Source organism: Rhinopithecus roxellana, chromosome 10, assembly GCF_007565055.1.
Source record: "Rhinopithecus roxellana isolate Shanxi Qingling chromosome 10, ASM756505v1, whole genome shotgun sequence".
NCBI classification, from domain to species: Eukaryota; Metazoa; Chordata; class Mammalia; order Primates; family Cercopithecidae; genus Rhinopithecus; species Rhinopithecus roxellana.
In genome coordinates, this window is record NC_044558.1 from 61,357,258 (window position 1) to 61,384,258 (window position 27,001).

The following is a 27,001-nucleotide window of genomic DNA, read 5'->3' on the forward strand; positions in this document are numbered from 1 at the left end:
AAAGGTTAAGGAATTTTCTTTATTTTTTACAAATTAAGACTATGTAGATTTCATATATTTCTGAATCAAAAACAACTTTGTCTTCACAGTATGAGTTAGAATGCAGCCTGAGCTGAAAATCAAGGAACTAGAAAATAAAGTGGTAATTAGAGATAACTGTATTAAAAATCTGTTAGGCATTTTCTTTAAAAGTAGTTTTTTTTTTTTTTTTTTTTTTTTTTTTTTTTTTTAATATCTTGTCATTCTTGGCACTGTTTCTAAAAGAAAAACTCCATTATCCCAAGCAAAAAAGCACAGAAGGTGGAGTTTGGCTTCAGGAGATGTAACTCAAATTTTTAGGCCTGGCAGAGAATCACCAAATTTATGGAGAGTTGTTAACAGGGGTTTAACAGGAAGGAAGTCCCTTTAGTAAGTTCTCAAGGCAGAGGCTGGAGGCAGCAGCTACATCAGAGGACAGCATCCTCAAAGTGAGCTTTTCCGGGTGGCATGTCACTTCAAGCATAAACACAACTTAGGAAGAAATGGTTTCATGGGATAGCACAGTAACACAGTGCACTGTGAACCTGAGGCCACCGTGTCAATTTGTGCACTGGTTGTGAATAGAGAGGGCCAAAAATTATGTCCTATTGGTAATGAGCTTTCAATGGCTCAATCCTCTCACACTGAGGCTCTGTAGAGCAGCTCAGAGCCACAACCACTCCCAACACTGGCCCTTCTGTGGGCAGCTGTCTGTGGCAGCCCACAGGAAAGGAGCTGGAGATCCCCATTAGGACTGTCCACCCACACTTGAAGCCACAAAACTGCAGAGATTGGGGCTGTCACTGGTTTGGCCACCTAACTCCCGCCTAAAAGGCCACAAATTTCTGGAAAACAGGTAACAGACCAAAAACTAAAGTGCATCAGTAAAATGAACATTTATCTACTGCCCTGAGTCTCTGGCTTGATACTACCTACTGGTGTCCAGTTGGGGACAGACTAAAATGCACTGAAGGACTATTAGCATTGCTGCCTCCTAAGTTATCACAGCCCCATTCTGTTCATGTGAACGAGGAACTGCTTGGTTGGTAAAGGAGATTTTGCTCCCCACCGCCCCAAACAGGTCCTTATCTAGGTTTGCTCCCTGCTGCCCCAAACAGGTCTGGCAGGAGTGGTTACAATGAGCTCCAGAGGCTCAACCATTCCCCTTCCCTATCCTTGCTCAGACATTTAATCACAGCCACTTAGTAGAGGTCACTCAGTAAGGGGATAACCAACTAAAAAAACAAAAACAGGGCAAGTTTAGGGGAACCCTACGATGCTGTACCTTGATACACATAATCAACCTTTTCAAAAATGCCTGACAAGAATTAGTCTTCCCTTTGTGCTGAAGTATTCCCACCCATGGATGGAAGCAGGCTGACTCCCTGAGGATCAGGCAAGGGATGGGAAAGGGAACACATTACTTTTGTGAAGGCAAAGCAGAAAGATGTGTTTGCCAGACCAGCATGGGCAGCTCAGAGGAAGCAAAGCATCCACCAGAAGAGGTTCTCCATTTTCTTTGTAGGGCCTGACAGTTCAGATATGAGGCTAAGTTAACAATGGGACCACTGAATTTCTTTCCAATGGAAAACTCATGGCCCAGTCCCACAGGAACTGTGCGCATACCAAACAGCGATGAGGAAGGAAGGGCCGGGTGGCCCTACCAAACAGTTCAGGTCCACTGGGTGAAGCCTGGTGGGAAAGCGACTTCTGAAGTTAGCGCCCTCTGCTGGTCCCACTCCTCATCACAGCAAGTCGACTGCCTAAGTAGAGGAAGAGGCTACAGACAGGGTTGACAAAAAAGGGAGTGAGGAGAACTCCAGGAAGATGAAGCCAAACTCCAAACTATATTCTGCTAATCAGTTTTTTTGATCAAAAAATTCAAAATAGAGGAAACCACAAAGTACAAAAGCTTTTCTGATGCTTTTCATTATCACAGAACACACCACCTGTAATGTGTGCAAGAAGGAAATGAGGGGTGGAAGGAGAGGAAGTCAAATTGGGAAAGGCTGGATGGTCACTTCATTTCTTCTCTTTCTTCTTATCCTAGAAATAGAGAAAAATCACCCAATTAATTTTTGACATTTGACATTCAAGCTAAAACTCTTGAGTGAGCATGTACTTAGGGACTAGAAGTGAGCCAGACAATTAAAAAGAAATGAGAAATGCTTCCTTAGCTCAGCAAGAACTGAATCTTAACCACGTCTTACTGGTGGTTCCCAAAGTTGCCAACAGACCAACCGAAAATAAAGGTTAAGCAGATGTCCCCACCCCAACCCCAGGAGTGCCTAGGTGGGCTGCCTGACCATTTTAGGCTATTCACAGCCACCACAGCTCAGATCCCAACAGTGAAGACTGTAGATGGCACTCTATCCTAAAAGAGTGAAACTAGAGGCCAAGACCACCAACCATCCATTAGGCCTGAGAAGTGCTCCACCCTGCAAAGTGAGCATGACTCTTTGGCATAAACTGACATTCAGAAATAATTTGGTCCAGCAGAATTCTTCGTTCAATCTTGGGTGGAAGCCCAATGTATAAAGGAATAAAAATTGGCTTGCTTGTTCTGAAACTGGCACATCTGCCTAATGCTCAGTCCAACCATGGCACAGCCCAGATAGAGCCAGCAACCCTATCTGGTCAGCTGCTCCCACTACCACTGGGCTATCTCTAAGCTCCATAAGGTCTGTAAAGAAAAGCTCATTTCAGTTGTTTCCCCCACTGCTGAACTAGACTATGTTGGATACTCATTAGCCCCATATAGAATGCTTCCTTGGAAAAAAAACTAAGACTAACAAATGGATAATATTAGTCTACTTCTGAAATTTACAGTGTCCTCCACAATACCTTTCTGAGTCACAACTATATAGCCTTTAAATTATTCATATAGTAGGTTGTGTTTACTGCCACTGAAGCTTTTTTCCCTTTTATGCTAAGCTCAGGGATTAGTTAAAAAAAATTTTTTTTTCACTTGTTGCTTTTTCTCTAACAACTGAAGACTTATAGTTTACCTCTTACTCAGTGGCCTGCTTACAGTTACCCTGGACCTAACACAGTGTGTGAGCAAGTTTTCAAATCTGAAGCATACACATATGCTAAGCTCAGGAGCCATTATTCTCTCATCTTTGGGTGAGAGGGCTAACAAACCTTTTCATTCATGGCCAGGATCATCATGAGTTTTCTGAAGAGAGTAACAAAATCTAAGAAGAGATCAATGCAGTGCCTGAAAGGCAAGAACCAGATTAGGATCTGTACTTCAGACTTTCTTTTATCCACAAGCTCACAAAGATGCAGAATATAAACCCCACTCCCACCCCTACGAGCCAGCTTCTCCCACACTTTACCCCCAACTAAGGAAGTAAAACTCGGGTGTCTGAGATCCTTTCAGACTCATCGAAGTCATGCAGCATATAGAAAAGAGACTGGACCGGGCACAGTGGCTCATGCCTGTAATCCCAACATCTTGGGAGGCTGAGGGAGGTGGATTGCTTGAGCCCAGGAGTTCGACAACAACCTGGTTAACACAGCAAAATCCCGTCTCTACAAAAATTAGCAGGGCATGGTGGCATGCGCCTGCAATCCCAGCTACTGAGGAGGGTGAGGTGGGAGGAACACCTGAACCCAGGGAGACTGAGTCTGCAGTGAGCCATGACAGTGCCTCTCCTACTGTAGCCTGGGTGACAGAGCAAGCCTTGTCTCAAGAGCTTTAGACTCTGCAGAGGTCCAAGTCTGAACCTTTAACTACCACTAGTCATGAGACTTTGAGAGAATCCCTACATTAAAAAAGAAAAAAGTGCCAGGTGCAGGGGCTTACACCTGTAATCCCAGCACTTTGGGAGGCTGAGGTGGGTGGATCACCAGAGTACGGAGTTCGAGACCAGCCTGACCAACATGGAGAAACTCCATCTCTACCAAAAACACAAAATTAGCCAGGCATGGTGGCGCATGCCTGTAATCCCAGCTACTCAGGAGGCTGAGGCAGGAGAATCACCTGAACCCGAGAGGCAAAAGGTGCAGTGAGCCAAGATCGCACCACTGCACTCCAGCCTGGGCAGCAAGAGCAAAACTGTTTCAAAAAAAAAAGTGAGCTGGGCATGGTGGCCCATGCCTGTAATCCCACCACTTTGGGAGGCTGAGGAAGGCAGACTGCTTGAGGCCAAGAGTTTGAGACCATGTCCTCATGGGACAACATGGCAAAACCTCGTCTCTACTAAAATTACAAACATTAGCTGGACGTGGTGGAGAACACACCTGTAATCCCAGCTACTAGGGAGGCTGAGGCACGAGAATCGCTTGAACCCAGGAGGCAGAGGTTGCAGTGAGCTGAGATTGTGCCACTGCACTCCAGCCTGGGTGACAGAGCAAGACTCTGTCTTAAAAAAAAAAAAAAAAAAAAGTAGCTGGGTATGGTGGCTCAAGCCTGTAATCCCAACACCTTGGGAGACCAAGGCAGGAGGACTGCTTGAGAACAATCTGGGCAACATGGTAAGACCCCATCTCTACAAAAAATAAATTACCCTGGCATGGTCACATGTGCCTGTTGTCCCAGCTACTCAAGAGGCTGAGGCAGAAGGACTGCTTGAGCACAGGAAATTCAGGCTGCAGCGAGCTGTGTTCATAGCACCACATTACTTACTGCCTAGGCAACAGAGCGAGACCCTGCCTCTAAAAACAGAGTGTATCTTCTACTCATTGTTTAAAGAATACAGAAGTATAGAAAGGAAAAAGATAAAGATCTCTTTCCCTCGCTTCTGTCTGGAGGCAGCCACTATGGATATGTAAATGTATCAGCCACCCCCCAACACTTTTTTTTTTTGAGACGGAGTCTCACTCTGTCGTCCAGGCTGGAGAGCAGTGGCGCGATCTTCACTCACTGCAACCTTGGCCTCCCAGGTTCACACCATTCTCCTGCCTCAGCCTCCTGAATAGCTGGGACTACAGGCGCCCGCCACCACACCTGGCTAATTTTTTGTATTTTGAGTAGAGACGGGGTTTCACTGTGTTAGCCAGGGTGGTCTTGATCTCCTGACCTTGTGATCTGCCCACCTCAGTCTCCCAAACTGCTGGGATTACAGGCGTGAGCCACCGCGCCTGGCCCCCACACTGTATTTTTTTTTTTTTGAGACAGGTCTTGCTCTGTTGCCAGGCTGGAGTGCAGTGGCGCAATTTTGGCTCACTTCAACCTCCACTTCCTAGGTTGAAATGATTCTTGTGCCTCAGCCTCCTGAGTGGCTGGGATTATATACATGTGCCACCGTGCCCAGTTAATTTTTTAATATTTTTAGTAGAGATGGGATTTCGCCATGTTGCCCAGGCTGGTCTCAAACTTCTGAGCTCAAGCGATCCATCTGCTTCAGCCTCCCAAAGTGCGGCGATTATAGGTGTGCGCCACCACACTGGGCTTATTAGCCCAGATTTTTTAAAAACGTGAAGTCTTTCAGGAATTTAGGAAGATCATGGTACACAGTTCCAAAACCGTGGGTTTCCTACCACATACACTCCCAAAGCTTGGCCACCTATGTCTAAGTTCAGCTGTGGAACGGTATGCCTCAACCTTCATGCTTGTTAAAGACTAGTTCCCACACTCACCAGATATAATCTTGATCTCCATTTTCGGCCTTTTCAATAATGAGTTGAGTATCAAAAAGGACAAAGCCACACATGACCACCAGTCCCACATACAGGTTTGCCTAACAAATGTATGAGATGAAATTACTATATAGCAGAAGTTGCAGTGAAAAAAAAAAAACAGCCATACTTTCTGGCTCATGGCCACTTGAAAGTACATCAAATGTGAACCCAATCAACATTACCATTCATGAGAACTGCAGCCTAGGGAAGACCACATTACTTCCCTAGGCACAATACTGCACTGGTCACTGGAAGAGTTTCAATCATTTTAACAAGCAGCCACTGCCAGACTGGCCTTACAAAAATGGTGTCTGAGCAAACCATTTTCTCTTAACAATGCCCAAACTTGTGCAGCCTGTTTTCACTTGTGGCAGAAGGCTCCATCCTATGAAGGATAATAAGAAGGCTTAGAGAGCACTGCCCAAAGTAGTATAGAAAAGTGGAAAGAAAAGGAAAGAAAGAAAGAGAAAAGAAAAGAAGTGTGAGGCAAACGGCTGCTAGAAAGTTCTAGGCAAAAAGTCTTACCTGGAAAAGCCAAATGGATCCAAAGAAAACATTCCCCACGGAAGACAAAAGCAACAGGCTCAGGGCTGACATCAAGATACCTATAAGACACAGCAAAAAGCTGTCTTGAGAAAAGCCAAAGCAAAGTAAAGCAATCCCATTAAAGCCATTCCTTAACTTTCCCCAGAATGAAGGTTTTCAACCTCAACTCAATAGTAGCAAAGGAGTTAGGGGTAAGGAAGGAGTACTAGTGAGAATTCTGGCTAAAGAGGAGCCCCCATTCCCTGTTTGCCAGTTCACACTTACCTCCCAGAAAGAGGTAGCTACGGCGCCTGGCATAGAGTGCACTGAGGGTGAAGCAGGTGAAGATCATTGCTGTGCCCATGAAAGCAGTGGGAAGGATGCTGTTAGAGAAAAAGACCATTAGATTAAGGGTATACATATTATGAAGGTATATATATATGACAGTATATTCATAAAGATAAAAGCAAGTAAGACATGACCAAAAGAGTTACCTGGGGTTGACAGCAATACAAAATTCCAGGGCAGGGCCCAGGCCAACTCCTAGAAAACAAAAAACCCAGAAAACAGTATTACCATCAATTCTTGAATAGGATCCTCATCCAAAAGCTGATCCCAAAGTATAGGCATACTTATGCTCTTAACACGGACTAAAGAGTTAAATCTCTCTCCCCTCTGCTGTAATTGTTTTCAATAAAATGTATACTTGGCTGGGTGCGGTGGCTCAAGCCTGTAATCCCAGCACTTTGGGAGGCTGAGACGGGCAGATCACGAGGTCAGGAGTTCGAGACCATCCTGGCTAACACAGTGAAACCCTGTTTCTACTAAAAAATACAAAAAAACTAGCCGGGCGAGGTGGCGGGCGCCTGTAGTCCCAGCTACTCAGGAGGCTGAGGCAGGAGAATGGCGTAAACCCGGGAGGTGGAGCTTGCAGTGAGCTGAGATCCGGACACTGCACTCCAGCCTGGGTGACAGAGCAAGACTCCGTCTCAAAAAAAATAAAAAAATAAAAAAAATAAACGTATACCTGTGTTTTTTTGTTTTTGCTTTTTATTTTTTTTAAATAGAAGTAGCTGCAAAATTGTGCTCTTAGCTGAAAATCATGAATGACCTCAGGGAGGGAACAGAAATTAGAAGAAAATAAAGCAGGCATGTCAAACATTTCAGAGCTAGAGTGATGTGAGATGGTAATATAGGCCAGATCAGGAATTAGAAAAAAAGGATAGGCCGGGCGCGGTGGCTCAAGCCTGTAATCCCAGCACTTTGGGAGGCCGAGACGGGCGGATCACGAGGTCAGGAGATCGAGACCATCCTGGCTAACACGGTGAAACCCCGTCTCTACTAAAAAATACAAAAAACTAGCCGGGCGAGGTGGCAGGCGCCTGTAGTCCCAGCTACTCGGGAGGCTGAGGCAGGAGAATGGCGTAAACCCGGGAGGCGGAGCTTGCAGTGAGCTGAGATCCGGCCACTGTACTCCAGCCTGGGCGACAGAGCGAGACTCCGCCTCAAAAAAAAAAAAAAAAAAAAAAAAAAAAAAAAAAAAAAAAAAAAAGGATAAAGAGCAAAACAGTGCCTTGTGGCCAGCAACCTTATAGTCATGGAGGACCAACTCCCCTTTGTAGCAAAGAAAGGCCAGACTGGTTCTGTAGGTGGACACCTGCCAACGGGAGGGTAACCTGTTCCAGCTTCAACATTTCTTTCATTCTAATTACTTTCCTCTTTCCTTCTGATAATTCCACCCCTTAATGCCTTCAAAAATTAGCTTGCCCTGATGCAAAAATCTTAATCCCTAAATCTCTTCCTTTCTAAAATTTCTCCAACACTACATATATTAGACTGTCACTCAGAACAAGCTGTTCCAATTCAAATGTTGTTTTGCAAGTATTTTTATTACATAGCTTGAGTCTTGCTTCCTTTATGACAATTCTACAAGAGCTGTGTCTTTCTTTTTTTTGAGAATCAGCAAAGTGTCCTGCGCAATGGATCTCAATGTATAGCTTTAACGCACTGTCTGTAAGACTCAGAACAGAAGATAATTGCCAGTGTGGGTGCAACTAAGTCAGATTCTCAGGTCTAGTTTATTAAAAGTTCTATGTCTACTATTAACAGGTTATGCTACCTAAGCTCTTGAACATCATTCATTCAGGTACACAATGGCTATTTTTGGACACAAAAGTAGAGTTATAGTGGTTACTCACAAACAGTTTCCCCTAATGGATGGGGAAACAAAATGAACCTATGTGAAATTAGAAAGCAGGCCAGGAAGGCCAGGCACGGTGGATCACGTCTGTAATCCCAGCACTTTGGGAGGCTGAGGCAGGTGGACTACTGAGGTCAGGAGTTCGAGACCAGTCTGACTAACATGGTGAAACTCCATCTCTACTAAAATACAAAATCAGGGCCGGGGCAGTGGCTCATGCCTGTAATCCCAGCACTCTGGGAGGCCAAGGTGGGCGGATCGTGAGGTCAGGAGTTCGAGATCAGCCTGGCCAACGTAGTGAAACCTCATCTCTACTAAAAATACAAAAAATTAGCCGAGTGTGGTGGTGGGTGCCTGTAATCCCAGCTACTCGGGAGGCTGAGGCAAGAGAATCGCTTGAATCCCAGAGGTGGAGGTTGCAGTGAGCCAAGATTGTGCCACTGCACTCCAGCCTGGGCAACAAGAGTGAAACTCAGTCTCAAAAAAATAAAATAAATAAATAAATAAAAGCTGGGTGTGGTGGCTCACGTCTGTAATCCCAGCACTTTGGGAGGCCGAGGCAAGCAGATCATGAGGTCAGGAGATCATGACCATCCTGGCCAACATGGTGAAACCCTGTCTCTACTAAAAACACAAAAATTAGCCGGGTGTGGTGGCACATGCCTGTAATCCCAGTTACTTGGGAGGCTGAGGCAGGAGAATCACTTGAACCTGGGAGGCGGAGGTTGCAGTGAGGCGAGATCGCACCACTGCACTCTCTAGCCTGGGTGACAGAGGGAGACTGTCTCAAAAAAAAAATAAAAATAAAAATAAAAATAAAAATAAAAAAAAGGAGTGGAGAGTTCAGAGATACTGAAAATATAGTTCACTCCTCAAAATTAGACAAATCCCTTAATGTACCTGTAAGGAAAGCAAATCCAGCAAGAAGTCCCAGTCTTTTCTGCTCAGTTTCATGGCTATGAGGTGTTGCCATCAGCCAAATCATCAGTATCAGGGAGCCCAAGGCAGACAGCAGGCCAGCCTGTCGGAGTCAGAATCAATCAGTCATTAAACACTTGAAAGTTTCAAATTTATTTTGCAAGACTCTTTATTGGGTTCAAATACTCGTCTGAACTTCCTAACATTTGCTTATAACCTGGAGGCAGGAGAAAAAGTAGTGTTTTCTCAGGGATGAGGCTGAGGAGAGAACCCAGAAGCCTTGAAGCACAGAGTCAGGACCATGGTGGATACTGGAGGCTCTTCTGGCTTCAACTACAGTACAACTACCCAAGTCAAACTATGAGTGAGTCCTGCCCAAAAAACAGAAAGGATGAATCAATGTGACAAGTGCTTAAAGTAGATTCCATCTGTAGAAGAAATAGAAACGATCCCTTTTTGATCGCTTAAAAAAAAACATGGTGGCTCACGCCTGTAATCCCAGCACTTTAGGAGGCCAATGTGAGGCCGGGCGCGGTGGCTCAAGCCTGTAATCCCAGCACTTTGGGAGGCCGAGACGGGCGGATCACAAGGTCAGGAGATCGAGACCATCCTGGCTAAAATGGTGAAACCCCGTCTCTACTAAAAAATACAAAAAACTAGCCGGGCGAGGTGGCGGGCGCCTGTAGTCCCAGCTACTCGGGAGGCTGAGGCAGGAGAATGGCGTGAATCCGGGAGGCGGAGCTTGCAGTGAGCTGAGATCCGGCCACTGCACTCCAGCCCGGGCGACAGAGCGAGACTCCGTCTCAAAAAAAAAAAAAAAAAAAAAAAAAAAGGAGGCCAATGTGGGCCAATCACCTGAGGTCAGGAGTTCGAGACCAGCCTGACCAACATGGAAAAATCCCATCTCTACTAAAAATACAAAATCAGCTGGGCGTGGTGGCGCATGCCTATAATCCCAGCTACTTGGGAGGGTTGAGGTAGAACTGCTTGAACCCCGGGAGGTGGAGGTTGCAGTGAGCCAAGATCGTGCTATTGCACCCCAGCCTGGGCAACAAGAGTGAAACTCCGTCTCCAAAAAACAAAAACAAACAAACAAACCCCCCCAAAACCAAAACACCAAGACACATACATATACAGAAGACTGTAAAGTACTAAAATGTTAACATTAGTTATTTCTGGATGATGGGATTATGGAAGTTTTTAAAATACTTCCTTCTCATTGCTAGTCTGTTTTCTGAATTTTCTAAAATGAATACATATTAGCTTTGTAGTAAGAAAAAAGTGTTTCTTTTTTTTAAAAACTCAAGTGGGACAAGCTACAGGCATTAGAAAAAAGAGAAATCATTAAGGATGGATGTAGACACTGAAGTTCCTTCCTTCCTTTAAAGGAAGAAGTTGATTCTCATTATTCACAGTGTTTATGTTATAAAGTCACAGTGGACAATGAATTAGTAAGCCCTTGTTCCTGAGGGAAATAAAAGGTAGGTAGGTTCCTGCAAGCCTAAGGTCACAACATTTTCATCAAATGATCAATAGATACCTTGTTTTATGTGTGTTTCTGTTTAAGGACACCTCATTTGACATTATTTTTTATCCCTTAACATTGAACTCACAGTCACAACAGCAGTACAACTCATGCCGGAATGAAGCTTATCTAATAAACACATTTTCTTCATAAAGCACATTACGGTCTTTCTGCACTCAGGAATACTAGACAGCACTTCAGCACTATGCTGTTTGCATTCTAAACAGCAAAATTAAGCCAAGCATGGTGGCATGTGCTTGTAATTCCAGCTACTTGGGAGGCTAAGGTGCGAGGATCACTTGAGCCCAATAGTTTAAGACCAGTCAGGACAACACACCAAGACCTCCACTCAAAGAAACCCAGCAAAATCACCAATTAAAAGCACAAAAATACAAAGAAAGTGGCACTAAATGACCATGAAAAGAACATTTGTTTACAGTATGAGAATTGAAACAAGGAGGCAGAACACTGTCTTGTTCAACCTCAGCTGAAAACACTGCACAGCAGGGTGACTCAACTTTTCCACCACTCTGTGCCTGTCTGCAAAAAGTGCCATGAGTATTGATTTTGGGGTTACAAATTTTAATGAGTAGGTGAATTCACAAATATAGAATCTGTGAATAACAAGGATTGATTATATTTTACTACTTTAAGGGCTAACCTTGCCTAAAACTCAAGCGATCAAAGCCCTATCTTTTGAGTGTCTAGAGTAATTTTTCACACAATCCCTGCCAGGAGATGCCTGAACGTAAGGATAGTTCTCAGCAGTGGCAAATGCCAACAGAGGCCCACCTATATATTTATGCTAAAAGGAACATTCTACAAAGGGACAGGACTATGTTAGGAGTCTTCAAACTTTCTGGTTATTCCTCAAACTGTACCTTCTACTCCTGTTGACCAAACCCAAATTCTCTCTCAATACAGGAAAACAAATTGTTGAAGGTTTTTACCCAACCATGCCGACAACAGTTATTAGAAAATAAAAGGGGTCGATTCCTTAAAAAAAGGATCTCAATCCTGCCTCTTCTGATAATCACACAATCAGAGTTTTTAAAGAATGGTGGAAAAGATAAAAAAGGCTTCTGTGCAAAAGAATCCCAGCATGCACGTCATGCATCTACTCAGTGGGTGGGGGTCTTGTACGTCAGCAGCACACCATTCAGTGCCAAGGTTAAGGCATTCTGTTTTCAGTATTTAGAGGGGGCATGGTTGCCAGAAAATTAAAATGGCTTTACATGTCCTGATTTAATGGCTGAATTTAAATCCTAAACTACTGATAAAGATTAAAGAGAAGAACAGGGTCCCTGGACCACCTTGCTGAGCTGGTTTTTCCTAATGTAATTTGTACCACAGCAACCAGGAGAGAAAATCTTTCTTACCTGAATGAAATGAGTGACCACATGGACATAGGACCCTGCAGCCGCCACAAACATACAAAGGGCAAAACTTGCATAGACCTTCTTCAGGTGCTGCTGCGTTGAGGGGGTTCTACGAAAAGAATGTGAGTAAGAGCAATCACTCCCAGACCAATCTCATATCTAAACTAAGAAGAATCACTTATCTCTTTGCCTTTCTGGGAATATGTAAAAGTTCTGCTACAAATAGTCTGAAATACTTTTAGGAAAGCATATTATAATAAAAAATAGTATTTTGGCCAGGTGCGGTGGCTCAAGCCTGTAATCCCAGCTCCCAGCACTTTGGGAGGCCAAGACGGGCAGATCACGAGGTCAGGAGATCGAGACCATCCTGGCTAACACGGTGAAGCCCCGTCTCTACTAAAAAAAATACAAAAATCTAGCCGGGCGAGGTGGCAGGTGCCTGTAGTCCCAGCTACTTGAGAGGCTGAGGCAGGAGAATGGCGGGAACCCGGGAGGTGGAGCTTGCAGTGAGCTGAGATCCGGCCACTGCACTCCAGCCCCGGCGACAGAGCGAGACTCCGTCTCAAAAAAAAAAAAAATAATAATAATAAAAAATAATATTTTGAAAACAGATTAACAGAATCTTAAATGCTGAGGAAGATCAAAAGCCCAAGATTATGAATAATCAGTACCCAAACTAGAATAAATGCCTTTCCAATAACCACACAGCAACCTGTAGAATCTGGACATTTTCATCAGGTCCTCTGGATTCTGGCCAATTTATTAGCTTATACACACAGAAGTTATAAACGTGAAAAAGGGAAAAAGAGATATGACAAGAAATGCTGTACAAAACCAGTCAAGGTCAAAACACTTACATATGAGAAAATTTAAAAAGCGCATCAAAGTTGATCTTTCGATCAAATATGTTCATGGTTCCAGAGTCTGTGCAACAGTCTCCACTCTGTAGAACAAAGAAAGGTTAGAGTTATTAAGTCACACGGAGTCACACGAACAGCTTATTAAAAAAAAAAAAAAGCAACATGTAAGTTCAGAAAGATGAAAACTTGCCTAAAATTCTACAGCCCTAACACAACAATTTTTATTTTTATGTGTCCTACAATGTATTTGCAATCACAGCCAACCATTTTAAAGAGGACAGAGGAATTGAATGCATCCTCTTCTCCCCCCAAACTATTTTGTTACTATCATTTGATTTCTGTTCTTTCAGAAGGCAATTTGACCCTTTAAAAGGCAGAAAGTTTGTAAGAGAGATTCTCAATTAACAATCTAGTTAAGATGGGCGCGGTGGCTCAAGCCTGTAATCCCAGCACTTTGGGAGGCCGAGACGGGCGGATCACGAGGTCAGGAGATCGAGACCATCCTGGCTAACATGGTGAAACCCCGTCTCTACTAAAAATACAAAAAACTAGCCGGGCGAGGTGGCGGGCGCCTGTAGTCCCAGCTACTCGGGAGGCTGAGGCAGGAGAATGGCGTAAACCCAGGAGGCGGAGCTTGCAGCGAACTGAGATCCGGCCACTGCACTCCAGCCTGGGCGACAGAGCAAGACTCCGTCTCAAAAAAACAAAAACAAAAACAAAAACAATCTAGTTAAAGCACCTAGACAGTGGCACATAAAGCAATTTTGTCATTGTTTCAAGATACTAAAGAATTCCCTCGGCCGGGCATAGTGGCTCACGCCTGTAATCCCAGCACTTCTGAGAGGCTGAGGTGGGCGGATTACCTGAGGTCAGGAGTTCGAGACCTGACTGATTAACATGATGAAACCCTGTCTCTACTGAAAATACAAAAAATTAGCCGGGTATGTTGGTGCATACTTGCAATCCCAGCTACTCGGGAGGCTAAGACAGAAGAATTGCTTGAACCCGGGAAGTGGAGATTGCAGTGAGCCAAGACGCGCCACTGCACTCCAGCCTGGGTAACAGGGCAAGACTCCACCTCAAAAACAAAACAGAACAAAACAAGAATCTATAAAGCTGGGTCTGGCACTAAGACTTCCATTTTAAATATATGCATATCAAAATTTCTCACCTAATACATTTAAGAACTGAACTGAAAAAGATTCACAATTTTAAAAAAAAGAAAGGTTTCTACCTCCATAAAAAAGGAATTATGCAGAAAGGAGAATTTTTTGGGAGTATTTTTTGACAGTTTCAGAACCTTTCCTACAGAAAGGCTGGAACAGTACAAAGAATTCCTGTACAACCTTCACCCAGATTTCCTAAATGCTAATATTTCACCATATTTGCTTCATCCCCTCTCTATATAGCAATACATAGAGAGATGTAAAAATATTTTTCTGTAACCACACAGACACAGTGCTCCTAAATACTTCAGTGTGGGCCGGGCGCGGTGGCTCAAGCCTGTAATCCCAGACTTTGGGAGGCCGAGACGGGTGGATCACGAGGTCAGGAGATCGAGACCATCCTGGCTAACACCGTGAAACCCCATCTCTACTAAAAAATACAAAAAACTAGCCGGGCGAGGTGGCGGGCACCTGTAGTCCCAGCTACTCGGGAGGCTGAGGCAGGAGAATGGCGTAAACCCGGGAGGCGGAGCTTGCAGTGAGCTGAGATCCGGACACTGCACTCCAGCCTGGGCGATAGAGCGAGACTCCGTCTCAAAAAAAAAAAAAAAAAAAAAACTTCAGTGTGTATATCCTGAAAGCAATGATCAAAATCAGGATATTAATACCAATGCAATATTATTTCTAATCTACAGACCTTATTCAGATTTTTGCCAAGTGTCCCAATGTCAAAAAGAGTATTTTTAAACTGAATTATATCCAGGTTAGATTATATCAATACCATAAAGTCAAGTTAAGTTTTGCTCCCTCCCCCATTTCACATGCAATCCTAAGTAAACATGTTCAATCTACAGTGCTAAAGATTGAGTCAAGAACTTTCATCTTTTCTAAATATAAATCCTCCAAAGTCTTATCAGGGCCTTAATGCCCATCCACTTTAAATCTACCAGAAAAGAAGGGGCAGGGAGGAAGGGATTCAAACACAAAAGATAAGTTGTGTGAAAGGCCACCTACTGAATGAAGCACTCCAATGAGCACCTAGAGCAACACTCAGAACAATTCATCCAGGTAATAAAAGTTACAGTCCCCAAACAAATTTTCTTGTCTTTTTTTTTTTGAGACAGAATCTCGCTCTGTCGCCCAGGCTGCAGTGCAGTAGCATGATCACGGCTGGGAATACAGGCGCCTGCCATCGCACCCAGCTAATTTTTTGTATTTTTAGTAGAGACGGGGTTTCACCATGTTAGCCAGGATGGTCTCGATCTCCCAACCTCGTGATCCACCCGTCTCGGCCTCCCAAAGTGCTGGGATTACAGGCGTCCCAAACAAATTTTCTAAGGAATCCTGGGCCAGTGGAAAGATATAAACATCATTTGCTTCCTGAGGCTCTCTCCCACAAATGAAACATTCACAATGGCTGGCTTGCCTTCTCTGATCTCTCCTTTTCTTCTCTCATCAACATCACTACTCATCTCAGAACTTTTGTTAGTTCAGTTTTTAAGGACAGATATAGTGAGAAGCTGCAGAACCTACTAAGGTTGTTGCTCTCTCCTCTGAGTTACAGGGATCTGGGCCCTCTTGATCTAGATGGTGCAATTATTGCAGGTTGTTACAAGGCCACCCACAGCCTTCCAAAACCAAGATGAATATGAATATGTCCTCTAGAGAGCACACTTACAGGATGGCAGAATTCATCACCTGGAAAGTGTCTTTGTTTAAGGTTTCCCATTAACATCCCTAATGACATCCCTAGACAGCACTTACAACAATACTGAAGTAACCTTCAGAGCCAAGTTTCTCTCAGTATTCACAATAGCAACGCTAAAGAACCTCTTGCTTCCAATTACAAGAATTAAAGAAGGGTAGGGGGTGGAGGGGGTGGATCCTCAAACACCCAGGGGATTCTAAGAAAGCGGCAACGCTCAGGTAACCAGACTCTGCTCAGTGGAATCTGTTCGAGGGGAGAATGGCAGAAACTCCCCTTTCTCAAATACCGCTCTGACATTTCCCAGGGGGTACTGACTGCCTCTTTCTGGTTCTCTCTTAACAACTGTTGATGGAAAATCCAAAACCATCAAAGGCTGTGTCGGTTGGGGCGGGGCGGCGGGAGTGAGATGTGAAATAGCAATTTCACTTTAATAGAAGCTTGTGGTTTGAAATCATTAAAAAATAACCAAAGCTTCTGTTTTTCAGTATCACTATTTCAAAATTTAAGTAAACATGTAACTACCAAATATTGTAGATGCAAAAGTGCACAGCAATTTTAATAGCTTTATGGAGAAAAAAAGAAACCTGGTAAAGCACAGATGGTCCCTGACTTACCAGGGTTGACCTATCACTGGGAGAAATTGATACCCATTCAGTACACTCCTTGATTTGCGATGGGTTACATCTGGATACACCCATTGTAAATGAAACATATGTTAACTCAAAAATGACTTACAGGTTGGGCACGGTGGCTCACACCTGTAATTCCAGTACTTTGGGAGGCTGAGACAGGGCTCACTTTGACGTCAGGAGTTTGAGACCAGTCTGGCCAACACAGCAAAACCCTATCTCTATTAAAAATACAAAAATTAGCTGGGCATGGTGGCATGCCCCTGTAGTCCCAGCTACTTGGGAGGCTGAGGCAGGAAAATCGCTTGAATCCGGGAGGCGGAGGTTGCCATAAGCCAAGATCACATCACTGTACTCCAGCCTGGGCAACAAAGCGAGACTCCGTTTCAAAAAACAAAAATGACTTACAAAAAGAAAAGGACTTACATTTTCGACTTACAGTATTTTCCACATTTTCGAATTACGGTATTTTCTTTTTTTGTTTTGTTTTTTTTTTTTTTTATGAGATGGAGTCTCGCTGTGTCGCCCAGGCTGGAGTGCAGTGGCGCAATCTTGGCTCACTGCAAGCTCTGCCTCCCGGGTTCATGCCATTCTCCCGCCTCAGCCTCCGAGTAGCTGGGACTACAGGCGCCCGCCACCACGCCCGGCTAATTTTTTGTATTTTTAGCAGAGACGGGGGTTTCACCTTGTTAGCCAGGATGGTCTCGATCTCCTGACCTCATGATCCGCCTGCCTCGGCCTCCCAAAGTGCTGGGATTACAGGTTTGAGCCACCGCGCCCGGCCGACTTAGGGTATTTTCAAATTACAATGGGGATTTTCCAGATGCAGCCCTGTCTTGAGGAGCATCTGTATTCATTTAATGTTTATGATACAATGTACAGATGACAATTTCAAAAATGTTAAAACGTGAGAGGGAATACATAGGTCTTAGAACCAAAGAAATAGGATAGTTTGCTCCAGATCTGTTCCAAACAGACAAGAATATACAGATAAGTAATGAGATCAAACTGTTCTGACAAGTTTCGCCAGATAAAATAAACTTACCAAGTTTCAATCTTAGCTTCAACTAGTGAAGCTCAGAAAAGATACCTACTTTTCAATGGCCGATGTGCAAACTCAGCCAAACGAGATTAAGTTGCACTTAACTAAAAAATAGCAGCTCTCATATCAAGTATTTTCCATCCTAGGAGCAATCATCTCTTAACAGGGTTTGAAGTATTATATTCAACACCATTAACCAAGTAACTCACTAACTTCCCAGATGAACCCACAGTTAAATGAAAATCTTTGTTTCTAAAAAAACACATTAAAATGTTATGTGTATTTTACCACAATAAAGAAAAAAAGTAAATTACAAGCTGCTAAAAAATTCAATACAGCAGTCCTTTCACACCTCTAACTAAGCCTATTACTTACTAATTCAACCCTAAAATAAAGAGGGGTTATTTACACAGAATACAGTGTGGGTAGTGCCTCCTGGAGTTGTGGAAATTTTGCCTATACTGCATTTGTAAATGAGAAGTAAATGTTCAGGTGTTAATCATAACCAAATTCCTCTCATTGTATTCAGAGCCTCCTGTTATGCCTTCATCCCAGGAGAGGAAAACCTGAAGCTGTCAACATGTCATGTACAGACTGCTAAAGTTTTGCAGAAGTGTCGTCATTCTGTGGTATCCATGACCAGCCTCCTCTGCCAGAGCCACGCAAAAACAAAAAGCTAAGAGTTTAATACACAGCTCTCCCAAGAAAAAACTCAAGTAAGCATAATTATTTTGAGTTAGATATTCCTGCGGTCTGCTTTTCCTTGGGAAGGGAGGGACAGCAGGGGCTGGTAGGAGACAGGTATTCTTAGCAGTGGACACCTAGGTTATGTTAAATGCCTTGTTGTTTTGTTCTAGGTATCTCCCTTACCTTGTCCCAAAATGAAAGACTATTATCAAGGGTCCAGCCTTAAATTAAAAAAAAAAAAAAAAAACGCTGGGTGCGGTGGCTCACACCTGTAATCCCAGCACTTTGGGAGGCCAAGGTGAGATCACGAGGTCAGGGGTTCGAGAGCAGCCTGGCCAACATGGTGAAATCCCGTCTCTATTAAAAATACAAAAATTAGGCTGGGCGCAGTGGCTCAAGCCTGTAATCCCAGCACTTTGGGAGGCCGAGACGGGCAGATCACAAGGTCAGGAGATCGAGACCATCCTGGCTAACACGGTGAAACCCCGTCTCTACTAAAAAAAAAAAAAAAATACAAAAAATTAGCCGGGAGTGGTGGCAGGCGCCTGTAGCCCCAGCTACTCGGGAGGCTGAACCAGGAGAATGGCGTGAACCTGGGAGGCGGAGCTTGCAGTGAGCTGAGATGAAGCCACTGCACTCCAGCCTGGGCAACAAAGCGAGACTCCTTCTCAAAAAAACAAACAAACAAACAAACAAAAAAAAAACAAAAATTAGCTGGGTGTGGTGGCAGGCACCTGTAGTCCCAGTTACTTGGGAGGCTGAGGCAGGAGAATCGCTTGAGCCAGGGAAGCGGAGGTTGCAATAAACTGAGATCGCGCCATTGCACTCCAGCACAGGAGACAGTGCGAGACTACGTCTCTAAAAGAAAAAACATACACACACATACACACACACACACACACACACACAACCATTCTCTTCAATCCTATTCCCACACACCTAGGAACTACAGTCAACATGAAACATGCTGAAGTAGCCAAAAGCTATGCAAAACAAAACTATCACGGATTCAGTATGCATTCTACGCAACGCTGGAGGCAGGACAGACATAGCCTCAGTGTGTACAGCAACATTAAAACAGCAAGTCAAGGAAACACTGTTCATACATTTAATTAAATATGTTTATGTTTTATTATGAAGACAACAAAATCTCAAGGTTATGTTCACTTCCCAAAAAAAAAAAAAAAAAATTAGGCCAGGCAGTGTCTCCCACCTGTGAGCCCAGCAGTTTCGGAAGCCAAGGTGGGAGGGTCGCTTGAGCCCAGGAGTTCCAGACCAGCCTGGACAACACAGCAAGACCTCATCTCTGCAAAAAATTAAAAAATTAGCTTGGTGTGGTGGTGTGCGCCTGTTGTCCCAACTACTTGGGAGGCTGAGGAAGGAGAATTACTTGAGCCCAGGAATTTTAGGCTGCAGTGAGCCATCATCATGTCACTTCACTCCAGCCTGGTAACAGAGCAAAAATGTCCCTGCATCCCAGCCTGGGCAACACAGCAAAACTGTTTTATAAAATTAAAAAAAAAAAAATTAGTTTGTCAATTACATGGTTCTTTTTTCCTGTTGTATTAATTCAACCATCCTGAACTTTGTTCCCACATATCTAGAAAGGACCAAACTGATACTTAGAAGAAAAATCTCACATGGTTTAAAAGAGGGGAAAGGGCTGGGCACGGTGGCTCGTGCCTGTAATCCCAGCACTTTGGGAGGCCTAAGTGGGTAGATCACCTGAGATCAGGAGTTCGAGACCAGCCTGGCCAACTAAAACCCAGTCTCTACTAAAAAAACACAAAAATTAGCCCGACATGGTGGTGTACGTCTGTAATCCCAGCTACTCAGGAGGCTGGGAAAGGAAAATCGTTTCAACCCATGAGGCAGAGTTTGGCAGACAGCCAGACTCAGTCTCAAAAAAACAAAAGGAGGGGGAAGAACTGTCAGTAATTTTTCGGTAGTTCTTCCTCCTCTTCCTCTTCTTCCTCTTCCTTTCTTCTTCAGTGTTTTTGGCCAGGAAAGCTTTCCATTCATTAGTTTTTACTACTGAGTAATGTTCATACACTGTATAACCATGTCCCCTGCATAGTGGTTGAGAGTGCCTGCTACTTATGAATCCTAGTTATTTCCTTACCAGTGGGACATGCAGCAAGCTTCTGGCACACAACCTCACTGTACTTCAGTTTTGCCTACCATTTGTAAAACACTAATATATAACATTCCTTACTTCATAAGGCTGAAGATTAGGTGAGATAATACAAATAAAGTTCTTAAAATAGCTCTTTGTACACAGGATGAGTTCAATACATGGTAGCCATTGTTATTACTGGTGTACTAACATTGTTATTACTGGTATACTCATTACTACAATGTCTTCGGTAGATTATTCTCTTTTAAAAGTCTAGCCTGTAATCCCAGCATTTTGGGAGGCTGAGGCAGGCGAATCACTTGAGGTTAGGAGTTCAAGAGCAGCCTCGCCAACATGGTGAAACCCCGTCTCTACTAAAAACAAAAAAATTAGCCAGGTGTGGTGATGTATGCCTGTAGTCCCAGCTACTCGGGAGGCTGGAGCAAGAGAATCGCTTGAACCCAAGAGGCTGTGGTTGCAGTGAGCCGGGATCGCGCCACTATACTCCAGCCTGGGTGACAGAGTAAGACTCTGTCTCAAAAAAAAAAAAAAGAAAAGAAAAGAAAAGAAAAAAAAGTCTAGTTTTAGAATACATTTATCCCAGGCTAATTTACATGTCATGTAAATTAACTTTTTAAAAAATTACTCAACCATTAACTCACAGGTAGCTGTATCCTGAAGGATGTATCCTTCAGGCTGTATCCTGAAAGCTGTATTAACTCACAGGTAGCTGTATCCCGAAATTGGCCGGGTGTGGTGGCTCAAGCCTGAAATCCCAGCACTTTGGGAGGCCGAGACGGGCGGATCACGAGGTCAGGAGATCGAGACCATCCTGGCTAACACGGTGAAACCCCGTCTCTACTAAAAATACAAAAACTAGCAGGGTGAGGTGGCGGGCGCCCGTAGTCCCAGCTACTTGGGAGGCTGAGTCAGGAGAATGGCGTAAAACCCGGGAGGCGGAGCTTGCAGTGAGCTGAGATCCGGCCACTGCACTCCAGCCCGGCGACAGAGTGAGACTCTGCCTCAAAAAAAAAAAAAAAAAAAAAAATTTACCCCGAAATTAAGTAAAATTAATTTGGAGGGGCCAGGTGTGGTGGCTCACACCTATAATCCCAGCACTTTGGGAAGTCGAGGCAGGCAAATTGCTTGAGGTCAGGAGTTCGAGACCAGCCTAGCCAACACAGCGAAAGCCCATCTCTACTAAAAATACAAAAATTAGTTGGGTGTGGTGGCACATGCCTGTATAATTCCAGCTACTCAGGGGGCTGAGACCAGAGAATTGCGTGAACTCAGGAGGCGGAGGTTGCAGTGAGCCAAGACTGTGCCGCTGCACTCCAGCCTGGGTGAGGGAGTGAGACCCTGTCTCAAAAAAAAAAAAAAAAATAATAATAATAATAATAATAACTTCAGAGGCGGATGGTGGTAGAAAATTATAGGCTAGGCACGGTGGCTCACACCTGTAATCCCAGCACTTTGGGAGGCCAAGGTGGGAGGATCACAAGGTCAGGAGTTCGAGGCCAGCCTAGCCAACACAGTGAAACCCCAACTCTACTAAAAACACAAAAACAAGCTGGGCGTTGTGGTGGGCGCCTGTAATCCCAGCAACTCAGGAGGCTTAGGCAGGAGAATGGCTTGAACCTGGGAGGCAGAGGTTGCAGTGAACCAAGATGGCACTATTGCACTCCAGCCTGGATGATAGAGTGAGACTCCATCTCAAAAAAAAAAAAAAAAGAAAAAAGAAAAGAAAATTATAAACTGAAATGTAAAGGCACTTGAAAAATCTCATTACTAGTTAAAAGTACAGATGCTCGATTTACAATGAAGTTACATCCCAATAATCCCATTGTAAACTGAAAATATTGTAATTTATGCATTTACTACACACAACCTACCAAACATTATAGCTTAAGCCTAGCCTACCTTACCCTAAATGTGCCCAAAACGCTTACATTAGTCTGAAGTTGGGCAAAACTATCTAACACAAAGCCTACTTTATAATAAAGTGTTGAATATCTCATGTAAAAGCATCATACCAGATATCCCTAGTCTGGGAAAAGAAGGAAATTCAAAATTTGAAGTACAGTTTCTTTTGTTTTTATTTTTTTGAGACAGTCTCGCTCGGTCGCCCAGGCTGGAGTGCAGTGGTATGATTTCAGCTCATTGCAACCTCCGCCTCCCGGATTCAAGCAATTATCATGCCTTAGCCTCCCAAGTAGCTGGGATCACAGGCGTGTGCCACCATGACCAGCTAATTTTTATATTTTAAGTAGAGACAGGGTTTTGCCATGTTGGCCAGGCTGGTCTCGAACTCCTGACCTCAACTGATCTGCCCACCTCGGCCTCCCAAAGTACTGGGATTACAGGCATGAGCCACTGTGCCCGGCCTGAAGTACAGTTTCTAACAAACAAGCAAAACTTTTGCATCATTATAAAGTAAAAAATCTTTAAGTCAAATCATCATAAATTGGGGCCTGTCTGTACTTTTGTTTAAATGGCATACCTTTCCTCTAGCACATTTATACTACCGCTCTTCTCCCACAGGGCCATGGGCATTTTGAGACAGCCTAATAGCCACTAAGTGATAATATGATATGGTAAAGGATTTGATGAAGTAAATGCTTAATAGCTTGATGCGTTCCCTGACACTCCCAGGAGGTAGGTCAGTTCAGTTTAGGAACAATCCAAGGAATTGTGTTTCATTCAACTAGGCTGAGCTTTCATCTTCCCAGGTGGACACCTTAGATGTCCCAGCGAGACTCTCCCTTAACTTGGACCCAAATCCCTGGATTTGCTAATACTGAATCCATCTCTCTAGGGGGCTGACTCAAAACCAAAACAGTAACTGGAGATGAAATGTCTACCGCCTTCAGTAAATTATTTTTTGTACCAAACTTTGACACTACTGCATCTCCTTCTCTATTAACAACTGTTTGACAGATACGGAATCCTAAGAAGGCCCCAAAATCCTAAATAATCTTCTTCCACTATAAACCAATAATCCCTCCCCAATAACACCATATTTAGCCCAAATGGGAGCACACACAGATTAGGACAAACAGCACACCCACTTCACCCTCTTTTTTTTTTTTTTTTTTTTTTTTTTGAGACGGAGTCTCGCTCTGTCGCCCAGGCTGGAGTGCAGTGGGGGATCTCAGCTCACTGCAAGCTCCGCCTCCCGGGTCTAGGCCATTCTCCTGCCTCAGCCTCCCGAGTAGCTGGGACTACAGGCACCCGCCACCTCACCCAGCTAGTTTTTTGTATTCTTAGTAGAGATGGGGTTTCACCGTGTTAGCCAGGATGGTCTCGATCTCCTGACCTCGTGATCCACCCGTCTCGGCCTCCCAAAGTGCTGGGATTACAGGCTTGAGCCACCGCGCCCGGCCCACCCTCACTCTTGAAGCTCCTTTTTCAAGTATTTTGGATTCCAGTTAATTGTGCAGAAACTTCTCACCCTGAGGGCAGAGTCTGCATCTGGTTCAGCTCAGCTATCCCCAAGATATAAGCACTACAGAGTCTCTAGAGCAAATTTAGAACCTATTAGCAGATCAAGAGTGCTGTAACCTTAAGTCAACATTCCCCAGCTGGCTCAGAGTGGAACCTACCTCAAGGGGTCACTCAAGTAACCTTAAAGTCAAGGAGATAGGCTTCTCCTTGGTCTCGAACACCATCTTTGGAAAACAAAATGTGTATAAAAACTACGAAGGGCTGCATGCAGTTTGGTTAGAAACTCTGGGGGAACACAACAGAGTGGTAGAAGACACTTCTACCAGATTCTACAACCAGGTCAAAGCAGTAAAGGAAAAAACATTAGTTAGAGCATCAGAATATTCAATGGTTTCCCTAAAGGAAATTAATACCCTTGGGTAGTTTACGAAATAAAATGAAACTCGTCAGGCCAGCAGTAGTACCTTCTATACTAATACTCCTGACTACATTTATATAAAATTTAGAACTTTTAAGGTGCTCTTATATACATATGCCTTTTAATCCTCACACATCAACCCACGAAGAAAGGGCAAGATTAGGCCCACTTTAAATATACATCTTTTTTAAGTTCAAAAAGGCAATGCAATACTGGCAAGAGGACAGGATTTGGTGTCACAAGTGCTGCCACTTTCAACCACATAACCTAGGAAAAATCATTTTACCTAAGGTTATCTCAGCTTCCTCATCTGTAAGATAATGATGATTAGTACCTGCTCTACTGAATGCCAATAAGAAAATCTATGTGAAATCAACATAAAGTACTAAAACAAACATTAGTATTGATTTGACCAACATTAGAAAGTTAAATAGCAGAGTCAGAACCAGATTTGGGGTCTTCTGACCACTATAGTCTAGTGCTCTTTTTACTATTCCATCCTACAGTAGAAAAATAAGTTTTCATTTATATAAGCTTTCAAAAGTAAGTTTCAGCCACAGGTGAAGACAAATCTTTAAAACAAAAAACTCCCAAAACATACATTGATTCCTATGACATTTTTTCTGCATTTTCAGCGTTTGTATAAAGAGCATGAAGTATATCTTTAATCAGGGAAATAACTTGAAAATGCTAAGTATCTGGATTAATTTTACCTTTTCTTATTCTTTAGGAGAGATGACTATTATTCTTTAGGAAAGGATTACACTTGTAGTCCTAACATTTTGGGAGGTCGAGGCAGGCGAATCACTTGAGGTCAGGAGTTCGAGACCAGGTTGGACAACATGGCAAAAGCCCGTCTCTACTAAAAATACAAAAATTAGATGGGCGTGGTGGTGCGCCTGTAATCTCAGCTACTTAGGAGGCTGAGGCATGAGAATTGCAAAAACCCGGGAGGCGGAGGCTGCAGTGAGCTGAGATTGCACCACTGCACTCCAGCTTGGGTAAGGAAGTGAGATGTCTCAAAAAACCATAATAGTAATAACAATAAATAAATCGCTTCAGTACAGGAGTTGGTCATCCTGGGCAACATGGTGCAACCCCAACTCCACAAAAAATACAAAAATTAGCTGGAGTTGGTGACGTCCACCTGTGGTCCTAGCTACTCAGGAGGCTGCGGTGGGAGGATCACCTAAGGCAGGGGAGGTCAAGGTTCAAGTGAGCCATGATTGTGCCACTGCTCTCTAGCCTGGGCGACAGTGAGGCTCTGCCTCAAAAAAAAAAAAAAAGAAGGAAGGTACTAAGCCATGTTTCCACAACCAGATGAATAACGGAAGAAGGAAACTCTGGATCCAAAGTACAGACTGTATTTCTCAAGGGTTCAACTATTCTGTCCCTACTGGAGGAAAGTGGCAGACAATCTACACGTTAACATATTCTTTAGGCCAGAACAAAAAATATTAGACAACAAAAAGGAATAAGAAAACACCAAAGAGTGTAAATAATTACAGGAAAAAAATGTGTATACACAGGCCATAAGAAATGTGTTTATGCAATTCCGATATCGTTCCAGAATTAAATTCTTAAACCACACATACAGACAAAAGAGAAACTGTAAATATCAATAAGTAACTAGAAAAGCCCATTTACCATTTATTTACCTTTGACCTTAAAATCCTTGTCTGTTTCAAGCACAGTCAGCCCTTCTACTGGGTTACACATTCACAAATTGCTAGAACACAGTCTCAAGTTCATAGTGATTTTTGTTGTGGGGGTGGTCAACGAAAGGCTGATGACCCCAAGCAGCCCGGGCTGGCACGGGATAGTAATTCTACACTTAGTAGATATACAAAGATACCAAAGCCTATCTGTTACCACAGATCCAGCAAATAGGCCCAAGATAAAAACTGCCCAACGACGCCCTTCCTGAGCAGACTTAGACGCCCACAAAAGCTCAAGACCAAACAAACAAAGCCACCTCACCTGCCCAAAGGTAACCAATCCGTACAGAGCGGGGCCTCCTCATGGGCCTCGGAAGGCAGCCCCAGCCCCAGCCTCCTCTCACCTCCCGCCTCTGCCGTTGGCTAAGAAGTAACTAAGGAGCCTCGCGTGTCACAGTGTGTGACATCACCCGCCCGACAGGCCCCACCTCGAGACAAGGCTCCGGGTCGCTCACCCAGGGTCAGCCCGACCCGAGGACCCGCCAGCAGCCGAACAGCAATCGGTTGGGTGGGGTTTCGCGTTCCTTCACCTCGGAAGGACGTGGTCTGAATTCGAACGAAAGAAGCTGGGCCAAGGGGTCCTGTGTCTACACTTAGTGGAGGAGGAGCGGGAGAAAGGAAAAGGCGGGCTGAGAATGGTCCTTCGCCAGCCTCGACGCCCCCCCGCAAAACCCCGCAGACTCGCCTCCGCCCCCCCCTCCCCCGCTACAGCACTGTTGCGCATGCGCAGCACTAGTTCCCTCGCTTCCCTCTCCGCCCAGTTTTTCCGAGTCTGGTCTCCGAGCAGGGCCTCGTTCCTTCAGGTGCCATCTGTCCGCAGACGGAAGCTACTCCCACTCTTGCTCAGACAGTAACTGCTAACTCCCTTTCCATTTCTCACTCCCAGTTCGCCCAGTACTAACTCCAGACGTACCTTCCTAACCAGCCACTCCAAGGCCTACTGGCGCTTCTAACACCGGATGTGCTCTGACTCACCCACGTCCGCTCCCGATCCTTTATCCGGCGTCCGCCTCTCGAGGG

At 44.2% G+C, this 27,001-nt stretch overlaps 1 protein-coding gene across 1 annotated transcript; it reads right to left on the bottom strand.

Moving 5' to 3' along the window:
• TMBIM6 (transmembrane BAX inhibitor motif containing 6) lies at nucleotides 1–27,001 on the bottom strand. Its single transcript, XM_030939160.1, has 10 exons — nucleotides 26,895–27,001; nucleotides 13,051–13,136; nucleotides 12,194–12,302; nucleotides 9,272–9,392; nucleotides 6,666–6,714; nucleotides 6,457–6,554; nucleotides 6,172–6,251; nucleotides 5,605–5,705; nucleotides 3,163–3,238; nucleotides 1–2,064 (listed from the first exon to the last, which is right to left on the bottom strand). Exons 2-10 carry the CDS (start codon nucleotides 13,104–13,106, stop codon nucleotides 2,041–2,043), a joined length of 714 nt encoding a protein of 237 aa, XP_030795020.1. The 5' UTR covers nucleotides 13,107–13,136; nucleotides 26,895–27,001; the 3' UTR covers nucleotides 1–2,040.

Excerpts from the sequence above, each read along its gene's own strand:
- TMBIM6 (XM_030939160.1), bottom strand. The coding sequence starts at position 13,106 with ATGAACATATTTGATCGAAAGATCAACTTTGATGCGCTTTTTAAATTT. Across the intron at positions 6,555-6,665 it reads TGTATTGCTGTCAACCCCAG|CATCCTTCCCACTGCTTTCA; the intron begins GTAACTCTTTTG and ends TTTCTCTAACAG. Across the intron at positions 5,706-6,171 it reads GATCCATTTGGCTTTTCCAG|GCAAACCTGTATGTGGGACT; the intron begins GTAAGACTTTTT and ends TACATTTGTTAG.